The sequence below is a fragment of the Pipra filicauda genome, unplaced genomic scaffold (assembly GCF_003945595.2).
Source record: "Pipra filicauda isolate LSUMZ 115617 unplaced genomic scaffold, ASM394559v2 scaffold368_size711631_pilon, whole genome shotgun sequence".
NCBI classification, from domain to species: domain Eukaryota; kingdom Metazoa; phylum Chordata; class Aves; order Passeriformes; family Pipridae; genus Pipra; species Pipra filicauda.
The window spans coordinates 568,024-587,457 of record NW_024104496.1 but is presented as its reverse complement, the minus strand read 5'-3'; the positions used below and the strand labels follow the sequence as shown (position 1 = coordinate 587,457).

Below are 19,434 nucleotides of genomic sequence, written 5' to 3'. Positions count from 1 at the left end.
AATGGTTACATGATGTTTTGAAGAGTCTCATAAGCACTTTCTTCACAAACAGGAGTGGAATTTCTATAGCGGTGAATGTGTCGCAAGTCTTCTTTTGAGACATTTGAGCCATTGTGGTTTCTTCTGTTTCCTTTCCTCTGAAACTGTTCTGTTTCTTAGAAAACATTAACTGAAGTGTAGCCTTTAGGAATTTCTGAGAGCAGCTCTTACATCAGAATAATTTTGACACCAGTAATTCTCTATCCATTGCTTCTACAGCAAAAGTATTTTGAACTGTATTGATGCCCTTTCTATGTTACATATTCTGAACAGCCAAAGGTGTGCTCTACTTGTCTTTTCAAGCACTGAAGTTAATTAACCATACTTTAAAGAAGACTTTCAACCATTATAGGGGGATTTATTATGTTGTAGAATCATAGAAAGTATAGTAGGAAATTACTCAAAGACATGAACTACTCTGTTCTCTGATACAGAAGGGGAATCAATTGTGCCAAAATCTGACATTTGTAATGTTCTTAAAAGCCATCAGGGGTAACGATTTTGCAAACCCTCTCAATAATCTGAACAAGTCTTGGCAATTGGAAAGTTTTTATTCATATTCATGTTTGCTGAAATCTTTTAAACTTATTACTTCTTAACCCAGTAACAGTAGAAGTAAGACAAAGGCAACCCCCCTATTATTTACATATTTGAAGACTGTTATCTTGGTTCTTCTTAGCGTGCACTTCTTTATAATAAGCAACTCTGGTTCTTTCACATGTTCCTCCTAGCTGGTGTACCTCAAACTTGATTATTTATTCCACTCTACACTTGAGTCTTTCAGTTTACTCTCTGTCATCTTGAAGTGTATTCCTTCTGCCACTGTCTGTTTTTCTTCCTCTGTATACAGAATGTGATAATTTTTAAGTGTTGTGCTGAAGAAAGACCACCTGCCAGCTTTGAAATCCTTATGTTCAAGACATAGACTGATACACAAGAGTTAATCTTTGCTACTTATCTTAGAAAATAAAAAAATAAAAAGCACTTATGCTATCTCAAGTTTGGGATATAGATAGTCATGGCATTGTTACTGAAAAGTCCATAGAAAACTGAATTTGAATTCCAATGAAATTAATACACAGCTTAACTATTTTTGATGCTTAGATGTAATGGAGAATTATTACCTAGAACATTGAAACAATGACTACAGATTTCCAAGAACATTTCACGTTTAATGTGGAGATGTCTAGTTGAACTTGTAGTCTCAATAATTTTCATTTATTATTTTGGATAGAATAATAGTTGGGGTGAGGGAGCTCACTGCATCAGAAAGAGCCAGTGTTTTACCTGTGTGTCAGTCAGATACATAAATTGCTGCAGCTGTTGCCCAATTTGGATATAGATGGAGGGCTAGATGAGGGACAAGAGTCTCTTCTGGCATGGCAGTCTCACTGTCATGTACCAAGGAGCACACAACCGCTTTCTCTCTATCCCTCTACCAGTAAATGTGCTTTGTTTTAGGAAATTGCCAACATGGCAATGATCGGTGAAAACTTAGCTGTTCATGTGGGCAGTGATGTTACATAGAAGAAGGACATGATGGAGAACTTGCTGGAATTCTGTCATGTGTTCAGTGGAGGTGACCATAGATGTTAGGAATTTCATAACTGCATTTGTGCATGTTTTTCCCTGGATATGTGTCACATCTTGGGATTTTTTATTTTTCTTTTAATAAACTAGGTACAATCACAGTGAAAGAGCCAAAGTTTCTTGATTATGAAGTTAAGTGTAAAATACATCTTACAGTTCTGGCTGAAAATAGCTTGAATTCAGCGCTCTGTGGAGTGACAGTTTTGATTCAAGATGTCAATGACAACGTACCTAAATTTGAACAAAGCTATTACAAAGCATCAGTATGGGAAGGCCAGAGTCCCAAAATGGACATTGTACAGGTAAGTGGAAGTATATCTTCCCAAGCCCAGTGCTGTAGTTAAAAAGAAGTTTGGCTGATCTGTTCATGACTACAATCCTGCTAGGTTTGTTCTGGACCACTGTCTTTTAAAAACTGAGAATGAGGTTCTTGATGTTGCTACTACTTTGCTTGGATATCTAAAATATTAAATTAAGTTTTTTTCTAGATGACATTTCAGATCTTTCATTCAGGTTTAAGTTGAAAGAGAATTCTGTATCTTCTTGATAGTTGTGCAGCTGGACTTTAAATTCTCTTTTTAAAAAATTTATGTTTCTATCTTCAAGCAGTTGAAAGATACTATTGAAATCTGTGGTTCTGGTTACAATAGAGGCTGGATCTTGTACTAATGCATCTACTGAAAGAGCTATAGTAATACAAAGAATACTTTCTACTCATCAGACTAGTAGAATCAAACCCAAGTGTTCAATTTAAAATCTGATGCCTAAAGAGCAGCTTGTCTTAATTTAAATGTGCAAACACTTCTTCCTCTGAATGGATCCATTCTCCCAAAGTGTTTCCATCTGGCCATGTTAGAGCAAAAGAATACATCAGTTGGTCTAGAAGAACACATAATTTCCTCAGTGTATGTTCTTGCATTGCAAGTCAGGTCACAGTGAGGGTCATGTTAGGTACTAAAGATATTCTTTCTCTAGAGAATAAATAAATGGAACGCTACAAATGCCTCCAGGGCAAAGTGATTAGAAACTGATGGACATTGTATTTAGAGAAACATATGTCCAGGAATGAAGAAAAATCAAAAGGCAGTCAAGCCAGATGTGTAATCAAAATTTTATGACAGAATACATTCTATTATGTTTCCTTTATTCAGTCTGACTGGTTGCTTCTGCTGTGGTTTGGATCCCATACTCATTATAATGCTTGTTCAGCAACCAGAAAAATACAAAGATAACTCTTCAAAGAGTCAGAGGAGTCTTTGAGAAACCTGTTCATTGCTGATGGATGTTAGTTATTCTGTTGGTTTTATAGATTGCTTCTGCCATTTTTATGTTTTCTGGTTTGTGTTTTTAAAAGGTAATTAACTATTCTATGAAAGATCCGAAAGCTTAATAGTTTAATTATTTTATGCTTTGTCTGTTTGTATAGCAGCAGTACTCTAAGGTCAGTCCTGTACCACTGAGAAAGTGCATATTTGTGTACTAAACAGGGACAGCGTTCTAACAGCAACCTGATAGTAAAATTATTATATTCAGCCCTAACACTTTCTTTAGCTGAATTTCAGATTACTCACTCATGTGCAGCCCATTGCAGTTCATAAGCAGATTTTGTGACCTCACATGACGCTCATGCTGGGGACAAAGACGATGATTTATTTAAATCTGTGCAGTTGAAAGGAAAGTAACCAGAAATATCTGACTGTAGTATAAGGTTTTCTTTCTGAAATTGCATTCTGCAGTTTTTAATTAAGCCTCACGTTTGCTCACAAACAGGTATTTGCAACTGACCTTGACAGTGGGCTGAATGGAGAAATGGAATACTCAATTTTATCTGGTAATGAAAATGCAACATTTCTAATTGATTCAGCACGAGGAATTCTAGCAACGAATACAGGCCTAGATCACGAAAACACTTCATCTTACAGGTTTGTATGCAAGGTTCTCATAAAAATGTATTTTTCTTTATTCACTCTAACTTGAAAATGCTCATATTGCATATTTCATATTTCATAGTTTCCTGTTGATATCCATTACCCACAGAACCTGGGTGCAAGCCAGACAGCACTGGGAACAGCACTAAAGCTGCCCATTTGTACTATGGATTCTTGCATACTTATCAAATTTAGAGAAAGAAATAGTCTTGTTTAATCAATGGCAACACTTACTGACATAAGTGAGTGTGATGATTCACTAAGGAACAGTGACAGTTCCTGGATTTTAGTTTATGAAGAACTGTATAGCCATTCCCTCTCTGGAAACATTCTTTATAAATATGTAAAGACACAGAGAAAACATCAAATCAAATCCAAGAAATAGAGATATGTTCTGGTTTTAGGTTAGAATATACTTAAATTTCCTTCTCCATAATCTGATAAAGATGCTTTTGTAAACTGTTTCCAGCTATAAGCTGTCTTGAACTAAATATTTTTTCCTGTTTTTCAAGAAACTGTGCATAAATATGGTCAAGTGGACATAATTGGAATTAGAAAGCAAATAAATCATGCCTTGAAGACAAATATGAGTATGCAGATTCATTAATAGACCTTTTTTAAGTACCACAGTCTCCACAAAAAGTAGATTTCTTGTATGTGTCAGTAGAAATTACAGGTTTTTTTACATATGGTTGTGGCATCAGTTAAAATATTTGCAAGTTTTCCTGTCCTCTGGGACCTCAAAGTTTTAAACTTCCAATAAGAATTCTTATGTATGAGAATAACTTGTAGAAAATGACATCAGAAAGATTGAGAGAGTATGTGGGGGGTTTTTCTTAGTATCAGTGTAATTTGATAATAACGTCCTAAAAAATATATGTTGTTTTAACATAATATATAGGACACTTAACTTGAAGTTTATTTTTCAGTTTTTCACTGAATCAAAAACACCAGTTCTGATTTTTAGTAATTTAAGTAGTGTAACACATTTTATTTGCAACTAGGTACTTTAAAAGAACACTTGAATAAATCCTTCAATGTTTGCTGCTGGTGAAATATTGAGCATATGAGCATAATTCTCATATCTGTCTTTAACTGGCAACCTGATTTATTTCAGCATTTATGTTGGAATTATAGCCTTTCAAACTGACAGTATATTCAAGGAATATGAAGCTTCATATTCCTTCTCTTTATAATTAGTTATTAATCTGTGTTAATCACATTTTTATTAATCTGTATTAATCACATTGTTAGGTGAAAAGTGAATAGCAAAAGAAACTTTCAAAACTGTTTTCCTGTTTGATTTCAAAATGTTACCATCAGTTCTTTCAAATTTGCAAGGAGTTGCTTATTTATCTAAATTGAACATTTTCACCCCCAGAAGTTCTAAGTCCCTTATAATAGGAGTTATAATGGAAGTGTTGACAGAATTTTAATGCCTTGGCTAAGATGTTTTTATGAGAGGTTTTTTTCCTGAAACCTTAGAAAGTGATTATTTTTAGTAAAATATTTCCATATGTATACCTTAACAATATTCATTCTAGAAAAAATACACTTTCTGTATGGAATTTTGCATGGTCACTGATTGAATACTGGTCTGCAATTCAAGTTATGTCTTCTGTCAGTGTCAAAAACCACAAGGACACCCAGAGCAGAGCTGGTGTGGTTCAGGAATGGAAGTGCTGCAATCCACAGCTTGAGTTACAGCCTTGGTATTCCATGTTATCATGTGAACATTTAGGAAGTAACATCTATTTGACACTTTAAACAGAAACTGTGACTTAGAAGAAAGAAGGAGAAATAACGCATTCAAAAGATCTTCAGGGAGACCCAGGCAGTATGGTGTGACATGTAAACAATTGTTATTGCATAAAACATTTAATTGAGATGCCCAGCTTTGACTTGTATATCCCTTCATGTAGCTTCTTTTTTTGTCTGATCTTTACTACCCTTCCTTATGCAGGTGTAAGATGGAAGTGTACAGGCCAACTCTTCTAATCTGGCAGTGAGATTCTGGTCCTGCTAAAATCAGCGGGAACCTTGCCATTGTCAAATGGTGCATGTATTCAGGGTTTTCATTTCATCACTTACATTTATAGTGTCATCATCATCATGGCTGGGCTTCGCGAACGAAGATTTGGGAAGGCTCTATCCACATTTGCTACAGGCACGCTGGTGGCTTATGAGGCCAATACGAGACAGACACATCCGATTGCAAAAGGCGCAGCAGAAAGACTCCTTAGATGGTGTATTCTGCAATACACGGTTCTTTCTGCGTTGCCTTTTCTCCTCGAGGGTGATCCTGCGTGTGTTCTCGAAGGAGACAGCAGTGTTATAGATGGTGTGTCTCCAGGCCTCCCGATTTGAGGCCAGAGTAGACCAGTTATGTTGGTCAATATGGCCAAGGCTGAGATGTTGTTTCAGGGAGTCCTTGTATCTTTTCTTCGGGGCTCCTCTCTTGCGGCAGCCAGTGGCAAGTTCACCATAGAGCAAGATCTTCGGGAGGCGGTGGTCCTTCATCCTGGAATTTATAGTGTAATGGAGGGGCTATTCAATGTGTCTGCAGGCATTTTCGCTGAATGTTACTTTGGATGTTTTTGTATTACCCCATTTTCACATCCCTGTTGTCTCTTTATAAACAATGAAGGTTCCTCCAAAGGATAATTTAGTGCTTACATTTTAATTCCTGCTCTGAATTACCAACTGAAAAACTGTGTCTTATTTAAAAGAGTTGTTTAACCACCTGCATTTGGTATGTAACTGGATGAAATGAATACAGAAAAACACTTCCTTTTCTTTGTGTGATTTTAATATATTTTTGCCCTGTAGAATCTCCTGGACATTTTTGCTCAAAGATGAAAAAGTAAAACTCTGGATAGTCAACCTTACAGAAAGAAAGATGGAATTTCAGAGTTACCATGAGGAACAGAAATGACTAATCTTTTTGGTTTTAAAATTTCCCCTGCTTATAACATTGGTGGATGATTCAGTGATTTCTGACCAAAAGTGACAATTACTGCTTCCTTTAATTGTAGGTTGGTTGTACAAGCTGCTGATAAAGGAAACCCCAGACTCTCTGCTACAAGTATTGTGAGGATAGAGGTGCTAGATGTTAATGACAACGCTCCAGTTTTCCAACTGCTAGGTGAAGTGGAGGTCCCAGAAAGTAAGTGTGATAGTACAGCTAAGTTTTGTTAAGGCTGGGAATTGTGAGATAATGGTAGTCCTTTTGGTGACTGGTGTAACTAAACAACTGTAGTAAAAAGGCTAATGGATAGTATTAAAGCTGAAATATCAAAATTAATTGTGTTTTGCTTTTGTTCTCAGAGGCATTATTCTTAATCTTTAGACATTGTGTTTAGGAATAGTTTGGAACAAAACCATAGGCAATTCAGAAAGAGAAAAAAATCTGCAGAAATACAACTGTAATCTGTTCGTTTTGAACTCCAGTATCATATCCTTCATATGTCTTCAATTTCCACTTTTTTCCAATAAAAATGCTTGGTGGTAAAACTAGCATTGCTAGAAATGAGACATTTTGAATTTAATTGTGATGAAAGAAATAATTTCTGTAAATTTGAATGATGTGTTAAAATGCTCTATAACTTGATCCAGTTGATGATCATAAATAGGAGGACCCAGGACCTCCCAAGTTCTCATCCCAGCACACATCTGGTATGTTGTGTGATGTTAGCTCAACATTTGCAGATCTTGAGTCTTAAGCCCGTAACATTCAAATACAGGCATCATGTATGTGAATGCGTTAAGATACACAACGGAAAATTTATAAAGACTTAGGTGTTGAAACCCCAGTACTTCTGTTAAGAAAAGATATCAAGGCTGTCTTTCTAGTGATATGTTTTAGCCTTTCCTAAATTTAGCTCCCACTGGTAATGACAGGTACAGAATTCATGGATGCACAGCAGCTGTAAATAGTAGTTACTTATTTAGCTTTTTGTATGCCGTTTAAGAACAGTTGTTTTAGGATATGATACAGTATTTTTGAAGTGTCATGCCCTAGGCATGCAAATGGGAAATGGTTTAGCTTCTGTTAGTTCCAGGCTTTGTTAACTGATCACTAATAGGTTCAGTTTGCAGTTACCGGTACTGTGAATTTAACCCATGACAAAGCTGTCTGCATCCAGTTTCTCAACCTCATAGGGTTATACCTTGATAGACCTTAATATTTTTGTGCCATGTAGGTCTGTCTGGAGGTCTCCTTTCTCTCTAGTGGCCTCCTCCTTTGGAAAAGCTTCAGAATTGCATTTGCTGGTTCTACGCAGACCACGGGTCTCTGATGCCTCAGTTAAATATTCTTGTGGAGGTTTGTGACATTGTTCAATAAATTCATGTCACCTAAATGCTCATGGAAAACCATGTAAGTTCCTGTTGGTAGCAAAGAAACAGTTATGACTACACTGGATCTGAGAAAGTCTAGAGAAAACCCAAATTAAAACTGTGATACAGCACATACCTTTGAAGAAATCCACTACTATTTCCATAGTGTTTCTGGATACTGTGCTTATTGTAAAACACAAAGTTAAAATACATCAAAAGCTATACTGAAAGTTTACATATATCAAAGATTCAATATTACAAAATAGGCAAAATCCTCAGAAATTGTAACATCGTCTTTTAACTATGACTTATTCTCAAAATTATTGTTTCAGATGCCCAACCTGGTTTTATAGTGACTCAGGTGTCAGCAAGTGATGCAGACTCCAGGCCAGCACTTCAGTTTGGTTTTATTTATGATAATGGTCCTGGAATGAAATTTGCCATCAATCAACACACTGGTGTGGTCACAGTAGTGGAACCATTAGATTTTGAAGAAACTGCTGTTTATAAGCTGAAAATCATAGTTTCAGATTCTGTGCATCAAACAGAAGCAGAACTCACTATCCTTGTTTTGGACATCAATGATAACCCACCAGTCTTTACTCAGGATTCATATCAGGTGAGAACATGGCAAATGGACAACAAACGTGATAGATATCTTTCCGTATATGATGATAAATAGTAAGAGTAATTGTTTATATTTGTCTTAAAAATGCATTTGAGCACTGAGAAGAAAGGTCTCTGCAAACTATTTCTGAGCAGAAACAGAGCAGAGCTCTTCTGGGAAACCCCAGCCTCTTCCTAAGAATTCTGCTAAAAGAACTGAGGGAATTGTTCTGTTTTAATGTTTGTGGTTTCTGACTTCAGAAGGCAAGTGATGTGAATGCTAGCTGTATTCCATACACCATGCATTCATCACTAGGAGTTACGGGATATTATCCAAACCAGTGGGGAGCAGGGTTCAGCGTTCAGAACTTCCTTCTTCTGAGAGAATGGTGAAGAAGTTGATACATTTATTCTGGCCCTGTTACTATGGCATGAATTTCTTCATTTTCAGTTACACGGCTCCACAGAGGTGTAGCAAGTGCCCCTATGGTAGTTCGTGCACTTATAGTTTGTAATGTGTAACCCTGCCTTACAGTAGTGGCGCTCATCTAGGGAGTGAGGCATAGGAGTTCTGACTTCCCCAGTTTCCCCTACTGGACTGAGGAGGGTGCAGAGCTCAGCTTTTGGACTTTTGGACAAGCATTTGAACTGCTATACTGTTGTAGAAATCAAATTGTCTAACAGTGAAACAAAGCAGTTTTAGTGACTATGGACAGCTATGGGCCACTGAGATGATTTAAGAAATTAGAGCATCTATAAAACAGAGTCACAGATTTCACAGAATATTGAGTTGGAAGGGACTCACAAGGATCATCAAGTTCAGCTCTTAAATATGTGGCCTGTATGGGGATTGAACACACAACCTTGGTGTTATTAGACCATGTTCTAGCCAACTGACCTAATCTCAGAGTCATTGAGTTATAGAATAATTTAGGATGGAAGGGACCTTTAAAAATCATCCAGTCCAACTGCCTGACCAATTCAGGGGCAGACTAAAAGCTAAAGCATGTTTTTAAGGGAATTTTCCAAACGCCTCTTAAACACTGACAGGCTTGGGACATTGACCATCTCTCGAGGAAGCCTGTTCTGGTTTGACCACCCTCTCGATAAAGAAGTGCTTCTGAATGTCCAGTCTGAACTTCTCCTGGCACAGCTATTGAGCCATTCCTATGTGTCCTGTCACTGGGTTATCAGGGAGAAGAGCTCAGCACCTCCTTCTCCACTTCTCTTCAGGAAGCTGCAGAGAGCAATGGGGTCACCTCTAAGCCTCCTTTTCTCCAAATGAGACAAGCCCAGAGTTCTTAGACACTCCTCATCGGACATGCCTTCCAGCCCTTTCACTAGCTTTGTTGTCCTCCTCTGGACACATTCAAGAACCTTCACACCCTTCTTAAAAGGGTGGGGCCCAGAACTGCCTACAGCACTCAGGGTGAGGCCACACCAAGGCTGAATGCAGTGAGACATTCACCTCTGTTGACTGTCTGGTGATGCTGTACCTGATGCAACCCAGCGTAGCGTTTACTGCCTCTGGAGCCAGGGCACACTCTTGACTCACATTGAGCCTGCTGCCAACCAGCACCCCAGATCCCTAAAACAGTATGGAATGCTTCACGAATTTGCGTGTCATCCTTGCACAGGGGTCATGCTAACTTCTCTGTGTCATTGCAGTTTTACTATCTGTGCTGCCAAAGTGAGTGTGATACCACACAAGACTCTCAAGAGCAGGCTGCTAAAAGGGTTTTGCTGACTTAATGAGCCGTAGGACTGTGGAGCATGGTCTAAGGCTCAGCAGAGGTAACAGCTTGGAGTTAGGGCTTGGAATGGGAGAGAGACAAAGCCTGGAGCTTCAGGTTAAGGTCGGCTGCAATAAAACTGCCACAGGAGAAATTGGGTGCCAGAGCAGTTGTTTCCTTAGGACTTGTTGGTGTGGGACTAGGCCTGTGCAGCTTGGGCTGAGACCCAGGAGAGCCTAGAGCATGGATAGTTCAGCCTGGAGAAGAGAAAGCTCAGTCTTACCAATTTGTGTAAATAATAATGGAGAGGAGTAAAGAAGGGCAAGCCAGATGGGCAAGCCACACTCCACTCTGTGGTGTCCAGTGACAGGACAAGAAGCAGTGGGCACAAATCAAAGTACAGGAAATTCTATTAAACATCAGGAAACACCTTTCTCTTTTTTTTTTTTTTTTTTATTTTTAAACCTCTAGCAGTGACTAAGTATTGGCACAGGTTGCTCAGATCAGTTGTAGAGTCTTTGTCTCTGGAGATATTCAAAACACATCTGTACACAGTCTTGGGCACCCTGCTGTAGGTGACCCTGCTCTGAGCAAGGGTTGCACAAGATGACCTCCGGAGGTGCCCACCAGCCTCAGCCATTCTGCAATCCTGTGAACTGAGCTGTTCGTTTGATCTGGTGCTTTTTGTGTGTGGTGGATGTCCTCAGAGCCAAAAATATGAGGCACAACAGAAGACTTGGATTGAATAATGCTTCATTTATAAATATCAGACAGATTTATTCAAGAAATAAGTCTAAACATTTGGCTTAGTAAAGAATTTTCAATCTATGAGCAAGTGCAGGCACAGTGGTTTAGTCACTTAGATACCTGTAAAACTTTCAGGTGCCTGAGTTGTCAGGATTTGTGTAAAATTCCCACTTGTACTCATAAATCTACATTCTGGAAAAAAATGCACTATTAATGCTCAAGTGATTTTTAGACTTTAGTTTTCTTCAACCCTCCTATGTGTCTGATTTTGGATAATAGTTTAGGCAAGTACTTTCTTCTGCAAGCGCTAGGAATTTTTTTGTAGATCAGAGCAGACATTATAGGCAGCATTATTAACTGATGCAAAACAGTGTAGCTCTATTGACCATGTTAACATAAACAGCTGAGCTTCTCTTTTCCACAGGCCTTATGTTTGGATGTGTTGCTTGGAGAGCAAGATACAGTGCTGCTTTTTGGTCAATGATATGTATAATTCCCTATTCATCATCCTGTATTTTTACCCTTTTATTATCCTTTCAAGTGTTTTCATATTTATACTCCTTATATATAGTTTAATATATACATATGGTTATTATATACATATAATCTCTCTGTTTAAATTATTTAAACTAACACTTCAAGTTATGACAGAGGTAGCTGCTATATCATGCTGTTCATTTGAAATTAGATTTATACTTTGGAAGGAAACTTTGGTCACAAAAGTACTGTATCTGGACTTCAAATAATGAAAATTGTTAAAAAGGGAATGGGCTTTCTTGGTTTCCTAGAGGAAAAAAGGGAGAATTTTGAAATACTAAATTCTAGGAATAATCCAATGCTCTAGTGCTGGAATTTTCAGGGTGCATGTATTGGGGTTTTTTTAGTGGTTAAGCATATATTCCAGATGGAGACTGCAGACTGTATTCCATGTATGGAAATGAAGGTGTTTTTGAAAGCAAGAAGAAAAGCTATTAGTTGCAGTCCATTAATGTAATTTTGAAAAAAGTGATTCATTTATTCTCTGAACTCACTGTCATAATGAGCTAGATGGATTTTACTACTGCTTAAAGTGTACTGTGAATTTTGGCTGTATTGAAGGCATAGTTTTCAATAACTCGGCTCTTTATAGTTTTGCCCCAGAAGAAAATGAGTAAGTAAAACTTTTTCCAAAGCTGGGAACTGTGTGTGTTTTTTTTCTAATAAGATCAAATAAAGGCAAATGTATATTTTTTATGTTTCAAATATTTTATTAAGCTCTATTTTTGCTTTATATATCAGGTGAACTTGCCAGAGCTCATTTCTATGGATGCCACTGTTCTGACAGTCTCTGCAACAGATAGAGATTCTGGGCATAATGGAATGATTTCCTACAAAATCCTCTCTTCTTCTGAGGGATTTTCCATTGATCACAAGAATGGTGAGTCTGTAAGCATGGCTTATTATTTCAGCTTTTTTAGTGTAAATTGAAGAGTCCTATTGCTTCTTCACCTGTTGCCAGTGATTAGCTGAGTTCTGGAAATTTTTGGTGGCCAAAGTCCATGCATATGTTTTGGCTAAATCTGCCATTATCAGTGAAGAACTGATCGCATCAAAGACTGGAGTTCTCAGTTTGTCCTAGAACCATGCATATTTTTGCTGCTCTAGATGCAGTATGTTTATTTGATACTTTATTGTTGTGGGGAGGCCTTGGCTTCACAGTGTTAGCTACGAGTTCTTAGAATCACAAAATAGTTTGGAAGTGATCTTTAAAGGTCATCAAGTCCAACCCCTTGCAATGAGAAGGGGCATCTTCTACTAGATCGGGTTGCTCAGAGTCGTGTCCAATCTGACCTTGAATTTTTCCAGGGATGGGATATCTACCACCTTTCTGGGAAATGTGTTCCAGTGTTTCACCACCCTTATAAAAAAAAAATAGTTCCTTATATGTACTCTGGCTTTACCCTCTTTTAATGTAAAACCATTACCCCTTATCCTATCACAACAGCCTGTCTGTCCCCATCCTTCTTATAAGCCTCCTTTACGGCCACTGTGAGGTCTCCCTGGACCCTTCTCTGGGCTGAAAAATCCCAGCTATCTCAACCTTTTATCACAGGAGAGGGGCTCCAACCCTCTGATCATTTCTATGGCCCTCTTCTGGATTCATTCCAATAAGTCTGTATCTTTACTGTGCTGAAAAGTACAGAGCTGGACACAGTACTCCAGGTGGGCTTCAGCAAGAGCAAAGTAGAGGGACTGAATCGCCTCCCTCAACCTGCTGGGCACACTTTTTTTAACACAGCCCAGGATGCAGTTGGTCTTCTGAGCTGTGAGCACACATTACAAGTTCATGTCCAGTTTTTTGTGCACCAGTATCCCCAAGTCCTTCTCCACAGGGCTGTTCTGAATCCCTTAATCTCCCAGCCTGAATTGGTACCAAAGGTTGCCCCAACTCATGCGCAGGACCTTCCACTGGGCCTTGTTGAACTTCATGAGGTCCCACTTCTTGAGCTTGTCCACGTTCCCTCTGGATAGTATCCCATCCCTCAGGCATGTCAGTTACACCACTCAGTTTGGTGTCATATGCACACCTGCTGAAGGTGCACTCGATCCCATTGTCTGTGTCACTGATGAAGCTATTAAACTGTACTGGTCACGGTACAGACCCCCGAGGGACACCACTAGTAAGTGATGTCCCTCAGTGTCCATCCATTGAGCTGTTGACCCACTACTCTCTGGATGCAAGAGATTTACTATGGTTTGTGCAGCCATTATGGTTGAGTCATTTTCAAATATGACTGTTTAGATTCAGCTTTTGGAATCACATTTACTTGCCTGTGGAGTGTGGCCTTTTGTTAATTCTTTTGTATTTTCAGGGTCAGTGTTTGCTACAGGACCAGTGACACAGCTGAAAAATATTTCCACTATTCATCTTCTGATAGAAACCATGGATGGTGGCAGTCCCACTCTCACTGCAGTTACTTCCATAGAGGTGCACATAGAAGATGTAAATAACTGTGCCCCTCAGTTCACAAAGGTTCTGTACAATCTCAGCGTGAGTGAGGATGCCTCAGTCGGAGAAAGCGTCCTCATGTTTTCAGCGATCGACTATGATTGGACCCATGAAAACACATATGTTGAATACTCTATTATTGAAGGCAATGCTGAGAATTTATTCTCCATAGAAACAAGTGTCATGGGGTCAGAAACATCCTACAAACTTGTTGGCAGTCTGGTTTTGAGCAATGTTCTTGACAGGGAAACAGCTTCTTCTCACCATTTGGTCCTCCTTGCGTCTGACTGTGGAACACCCTCCTTGAATTCAACTGCTACTGTACTAATAACTGTGCTGGATGTTAATGATAATGCTCCAGTATTTAGCAGCCCGGAATACCATGTTCATGTCAAAGAAAGCATCCCTATAGGTAGTCATGTCACCGAAGTTTCAGCAAATGACTGTGATGCAGGCACTAACGCAGAGATCACTTATGCTATCATCTCTGGAGATGACAGGGGACATTTTCGCTTGGATGAGAAAACAGGATCAATGGATTTGATGAAAACGCTGGATTATGAGGATACCATGAAATTCACTTTGATCATCCAAGCCACAGATGGAGGAGCTGATATAAAAAATATGGCTTTTGCTGTTGTTTTTGTAAATGTCCTAGATGACAATGATTATGCCCCATCTTTTTTGTTTCCCAGTCTGAGCTGCACTGTCAGTGAAAATATGCCTACATTTTCTTTTGTGTGCACTGTTTGTGCACTGGATTTTGATAAAGGCTCCTACGGGCACATTACCTACTCCATTCAGTCTTCATGTTTGGCTCATCGTGAAGCTCCTAGAGACCATGACATGTTCTTTATTGATCCTTTGACAGGAGATATTCATACAAAGCAAATGTTTGACTATGAAAGTCAGAATAGGTACTGCCTCATAATCCAAGCAAAAGACAAAGGTGACTCATTGGCTACCATTACAGTTCAGGTAGATATTGAGGGGAGAGATGAATTTGACCCAGTATTTACACAAGAACATTATTTTTTTAATCTCCCCGAGAAGAACGAAGCAGGCCAGTTACTTGGCAGAGTGACAGCATCAGACGGTGATGGTGGACTGGACGGAGTTGTTCATTACTCTCTTCTAAAACCTTCTCCATTCTTTTCTGTGAATCAAACCAGTGGTAATATTTATTTGACTCAGACTGTTCACAGAAAGAAAAATGGCATCAAAAAGAATGATGATAGTCTGGAATTGTTGGTAAGAGCTCATAGCCCAAAAATGGAGTCAAAGTTCACAATATGCACTGTTTTTGTAAATGTTTCCAGTTCTCCTGATATTGATCTCACAGCATCAGCACACAGCCTGACCATTAGTGTTTCCATTTCATCAATAGTGTTCTTGCTGCTTGTGGTCGGTCTTATCGCACTTACTCTGAGACATAAGCGAAAAGATCTGATGAATGCTTGTGTGAAAAAAGAAGCAGTTTCCTCCTCAGCTACTGATGTGAATTCAGCAAGAGAAGATAAGGACTGCCAGAAAATCCAAAGTACTGAGAGCAGTATGCTTCCCATGGGTGCTATAGCAAAATGGCTGAGCCTAGCAAGAATTGGAGAGGGGAAGGATGATGATGTCCCCTGCAGGCATTCAGACTCCAGTGGCCATGGTTCTGCTGAAGGAGAAACTGCAGAGGATGAAGAAATAAAAAGGATCAATGAGTATCCTTGCAGAAAAAACACCAGCTCAGCACTGAGCGAGTATGGCTCACGAATGCCAGATTCAGGGATCCCAAGAGAGTCTGATCAGTTCTCTTATCAGTCTGGAGAAATGGATGGCATGGCTACCATGCAAAGCACGGAGAACATGCAGACCATTAAAGGAGAAAGCAGAGAAGAAGCCTGTGACACAGCCTATGCACATGAAATTTTGTCTCAAACACTTAAGAAAATTGGAATAAAAGAGAAAGGTATAATGACAGACCTCACAAGAGAATGTGTCCCAATGTCAGATAGGCAAGACTCTGGGTGTGATTCACTTGCAACTGTTGGCACCTCTGATGAGGATCTTGCAGGTAGTTATAACCGAGATTATGTACTCAGCTGGGAACCCAGATTTCAATCTCTTGCCTCAGTGTTTAATGATATTGCAGAACTGAAAGATGAAAACGTACACATTCACAGCTTGCCCAAGGAGAAGAAATCTCTTGTTTTCCCTCCTCCCTTGATAACATCAGTAGCACAGCCTGGCATACGGACAGTGCCACCAAGAATGCCAAATATAACATCAAGGCAAGCATTTAATAAATATGCTCATTCTCCCATTATCCATAATCTTGGATACCCTCCACCAACCATGACCCCAAGTTTTTCTCCTTCTCTCTCTTTACTTACTATGCAGACACCTACTGCTTCTCCAGTAGTATCTGATGGGAAAATGATAGGAACATGTCTTATTGATCCAAGCTATGAACTTGCAATGGAGGAAGAAATTCAGGTCTAGGTTATTAACTGACATATCTTACAGTAAAAAATATGGCTTAAAATATATTTTGTTATTTTTTAACAGCAAAATATACCTGTCAGAGCTATATCACCAGTATTCTTTGTTTCCATGAGCTGAAACAGTTAAAATATAAAATAACCACAAACTTTGTAACTGTACATCTTATTCTTCCTAGAATACACTGTGAGACCATGAGGCTTCTCCTCTTTCAGCTCTCACCTGTGGTTTCCTATGTAAAACCCACAGCCAGGTACCTGATAACCAACTTGACTAATTTTACTGTTCTTCTCATAAAATACATCAATAACAAATAAAGGGAAGTAATTATGTATTTTGGCAAAGATTCATTAGCATGCTGGTGGGTTCTGACTGCTTCTATGGTGGTATTAGAAGAGGATACCAGAGGGATGTGTAAGTACAGCAGGTTTGGAGGTGGGCAAAGAATAGAGCAAGGATTCCTACAGAACTCTTTCTCTAGTGTGTATCCAGACTTCCCAAATCTCAGCCCCTGAGTCCCAACAACCTGCTGTGCCTGGTGTGGTTTCATCATCTGCTATGCCTTATACTTGGGCTTTATTAGCTATCTTTGTGCTGTGGAAACCCATTAGCACTTTCTGTGCACCTTTTGTTTATCTCCTGGTTCAAAGCCAGCAAGTCACAATCATCTGAATAATGGTTCACCCTTGGAAAACAGAATAACCATAAGAGAAAAGCAACCATCTTCTCTATTATTACATCACAAATAGATACCTACTGTCTTTCTGTCCTGTTACAGAAGCTGTCCTGGTCCTCAGGCAGCTGTAAGCACAGACAGTGTTACAGTTCTGAAGGTCTTGTATGTGTCCACCCTGGTCTTTGGTCCTGTGTTGGACCAAAGATCTCTACAAGACCAGATAATCTGGCCTTGTTTGTTGTATGTATCATACATTTGGCATTTTGTGTATGTATGTATATCCAGACACACACATGCTGCGTATGCTTGTGTATTGTATCAGATCAATAAAATACACAGAAAATACATGCAGAATAACTGTTTTTTCTTTAATGTATATTTAAAGTCTTTTGCATCACATGGATTAAAACTGAGCTATAGGGGAGTGTCTAATTGGTGCCCGGGAATCTGCTACGACTTGGATGTGTACAGAAGTATACATTGTACAGGTGGAGGGAAAGCATAGTGTGGTCAGGCTGAGTGATTTTGTGGAATCAGCATCAGGTGTGCAGTGGCTGCTTGTCCTCAGTCATGTGTGTCAAGACTTGCAACCTGTGGGCTCATAACCTGTCTTTGAATAAGATCCTATTTCTGAGGCTAAATTGTCAGCGTACACCCTGCATGTAGAATAGGATCCATACTGCTATGCAAGAGAGTGTCTTTTAAAACTGGCATTTTTTCTGTGTACTGCTGTGGAGTAGGAAACAAGACATAGCTTAGGCATTCATTGGGATAGACAAATTTTACTAAGAAGACAGAATGGTAAGTTTTATAGTCAGACCTGTGCCAGGGAGAGGAAAGCAAAAAAGAGGACTGATTTCCAGTTCATATTTGAACTGGGAATAACAGGGTATCAGTTTAAGGACATTATTTCAGAATGAATATTATTCTGCAGTTGTTAGCATTATGTCATCTATAGCCTGTTTACTTTTGACTTACATGTCTTAAGTTGTACAGTAATTTCTAATAGAGTGAAAGGTGTTCTTTGGGTGTTCACTTCTGTGCAGTTATAGTTTCGGGAGGCACACAAAGATACCTTTTCTACAAAGTCAAGAACTTAGCGAATGTGTTGCTAGTTTCAGATGGTCATGGGCAAGTGGCAGCTGTTGCTCTGAGGAGCAATGAGCACATGCCATCCTGACAGGGATCATCTTTCCAATGTGTGATCAGTGGAAGAATAAATGCTTTATACAGCAAAACTATATTTCATCCTTCACATTGATGGATATGAAGCTGGTAGCTAGGACTTCCTTTCATGTATAGAGTCTAGGCTAATGGATGAGTAGCTTTTTCTTTGCTAATATTGCTGTTGCAAGAGTTCTAATGCTATTAGAATTAGAAATCATTAGAAAGCATCACTCATCATATTTAGAACAATATTTGGTCCTCACCATGCTAATGGTTGCCCACCTCCAAGAGTTCTTGAAAAATGTGAAAACTATTTCTGTTTATGCATTTTTTGCAGAGCTTGTTTTTGGTGCCTTTCTAATCAGATTTGATATTATTTGCGTCCTATTTATCAAGCACATTATATAACCAATGCATACTTTGTGTTCCTATTAAGTGTTACAGCAATGTTTTCGTTGTCTCTTATGTATTAGTTAATTTTTTATAAAATGAGAAACAACACGTTGTAGTCAGGCTTAAAAGTATAACCATTGAAACAAGTGTCTGCAATAAATCATGTACAGTTCTTTTAAACCTTACTGGTTTTATCTCTAAGTAAACAGTATAACTTCTATAATTTACCATGAGTTTAATATTAGCTTGCCTTGAAGAGGGTGTGTTACTTTGCAATTCTGCACACCAGTTTTAGCACTTGGGAGAAGGTACAAAACTTGTTAGTGGAAAATCATATTAAGCTCAAAAAGCATAAGCTATAAAATAAAAGACAGTTGTCTCTTCTGGAATTTTGGCTGCCTGCCTTCTGGATTTGCTTGTTGGCAGCCTTGAAAACACTAGTGTAAATCACTACCAAATGGATATAAAAATTCCATCCACCGGTAGTAATCGTTATAATGATGCTCAAGCAGATTTCTGTGCAAAGGGGGAAAACCTTCATATTTTTAGGGAACCCATCATTTACAGATTATAAAAATGTATGCCTGTTTTCTAAAATGTACTAAAACCACTAGTTACCTACACAAGACCATATTAATTTGTCTTTTATCTTCAACTGAAGATAGGAATTGTTCCTAAATCAGTTACAGGTAAAAATAGTTCCGATAAAAATAAACTCTTGTTGCTAACTCTATTGCA

The 19,434-nt window shown here is 38.7% G+C and overlaps 1 protein-coding gene and 1 non-coding gene across 3 annotated transcripts in view; one reads left to right on the top strand and one right to left on the bottom strand.

Moving 5' to 3' along the window:
- DCHS2 (dachsous cadherin-related 2) overlaps positions 1-17,481 on the top strand; it is a 112,575-nt gene extending 95,094 nt beyond the window's left edge. For both annotated transcript variants that reach the window (XM_039384653.1, XM_027747355.2), the window contains exons 15-20: positions 1,720-1,931; positions 3,400-3,551; positions 6,593-6,723; positions 8,228-8,514; positions 12,260-12,398; positions 13,834-17,481. In XM_039384653.1, coding sequence (XP_039240587.1) covers positions 1,720-1,931; positions 3,400-3,551; positions 6,593-6,723; positions 8,228-8,514; positions 12,260-12,398; positions 13,834-16,460 — 3,548 coding nt within the window. In that variant the 3' untranslated portion in view covers positions 16,461-17,481. The remainder of the gene's footprint in view (positions 1-1,719; positions 1,932-3,399; positions 3,552-6,592; positions 6,724-8,227; positions 8,515-12,259; positions 12,399-13,833) is intronic.
- LOC114001838 lies at positions 10,094-10,195 on the bottom strand. Its single transcript, XR_003545659.1, has one exon. It is a non-coding gene; the product is annotated as a U6 spliceosomal RNA (small nuclear RNA).
- Positions 17,482-19,434: the final 1,953 nt, after the last annotated feature.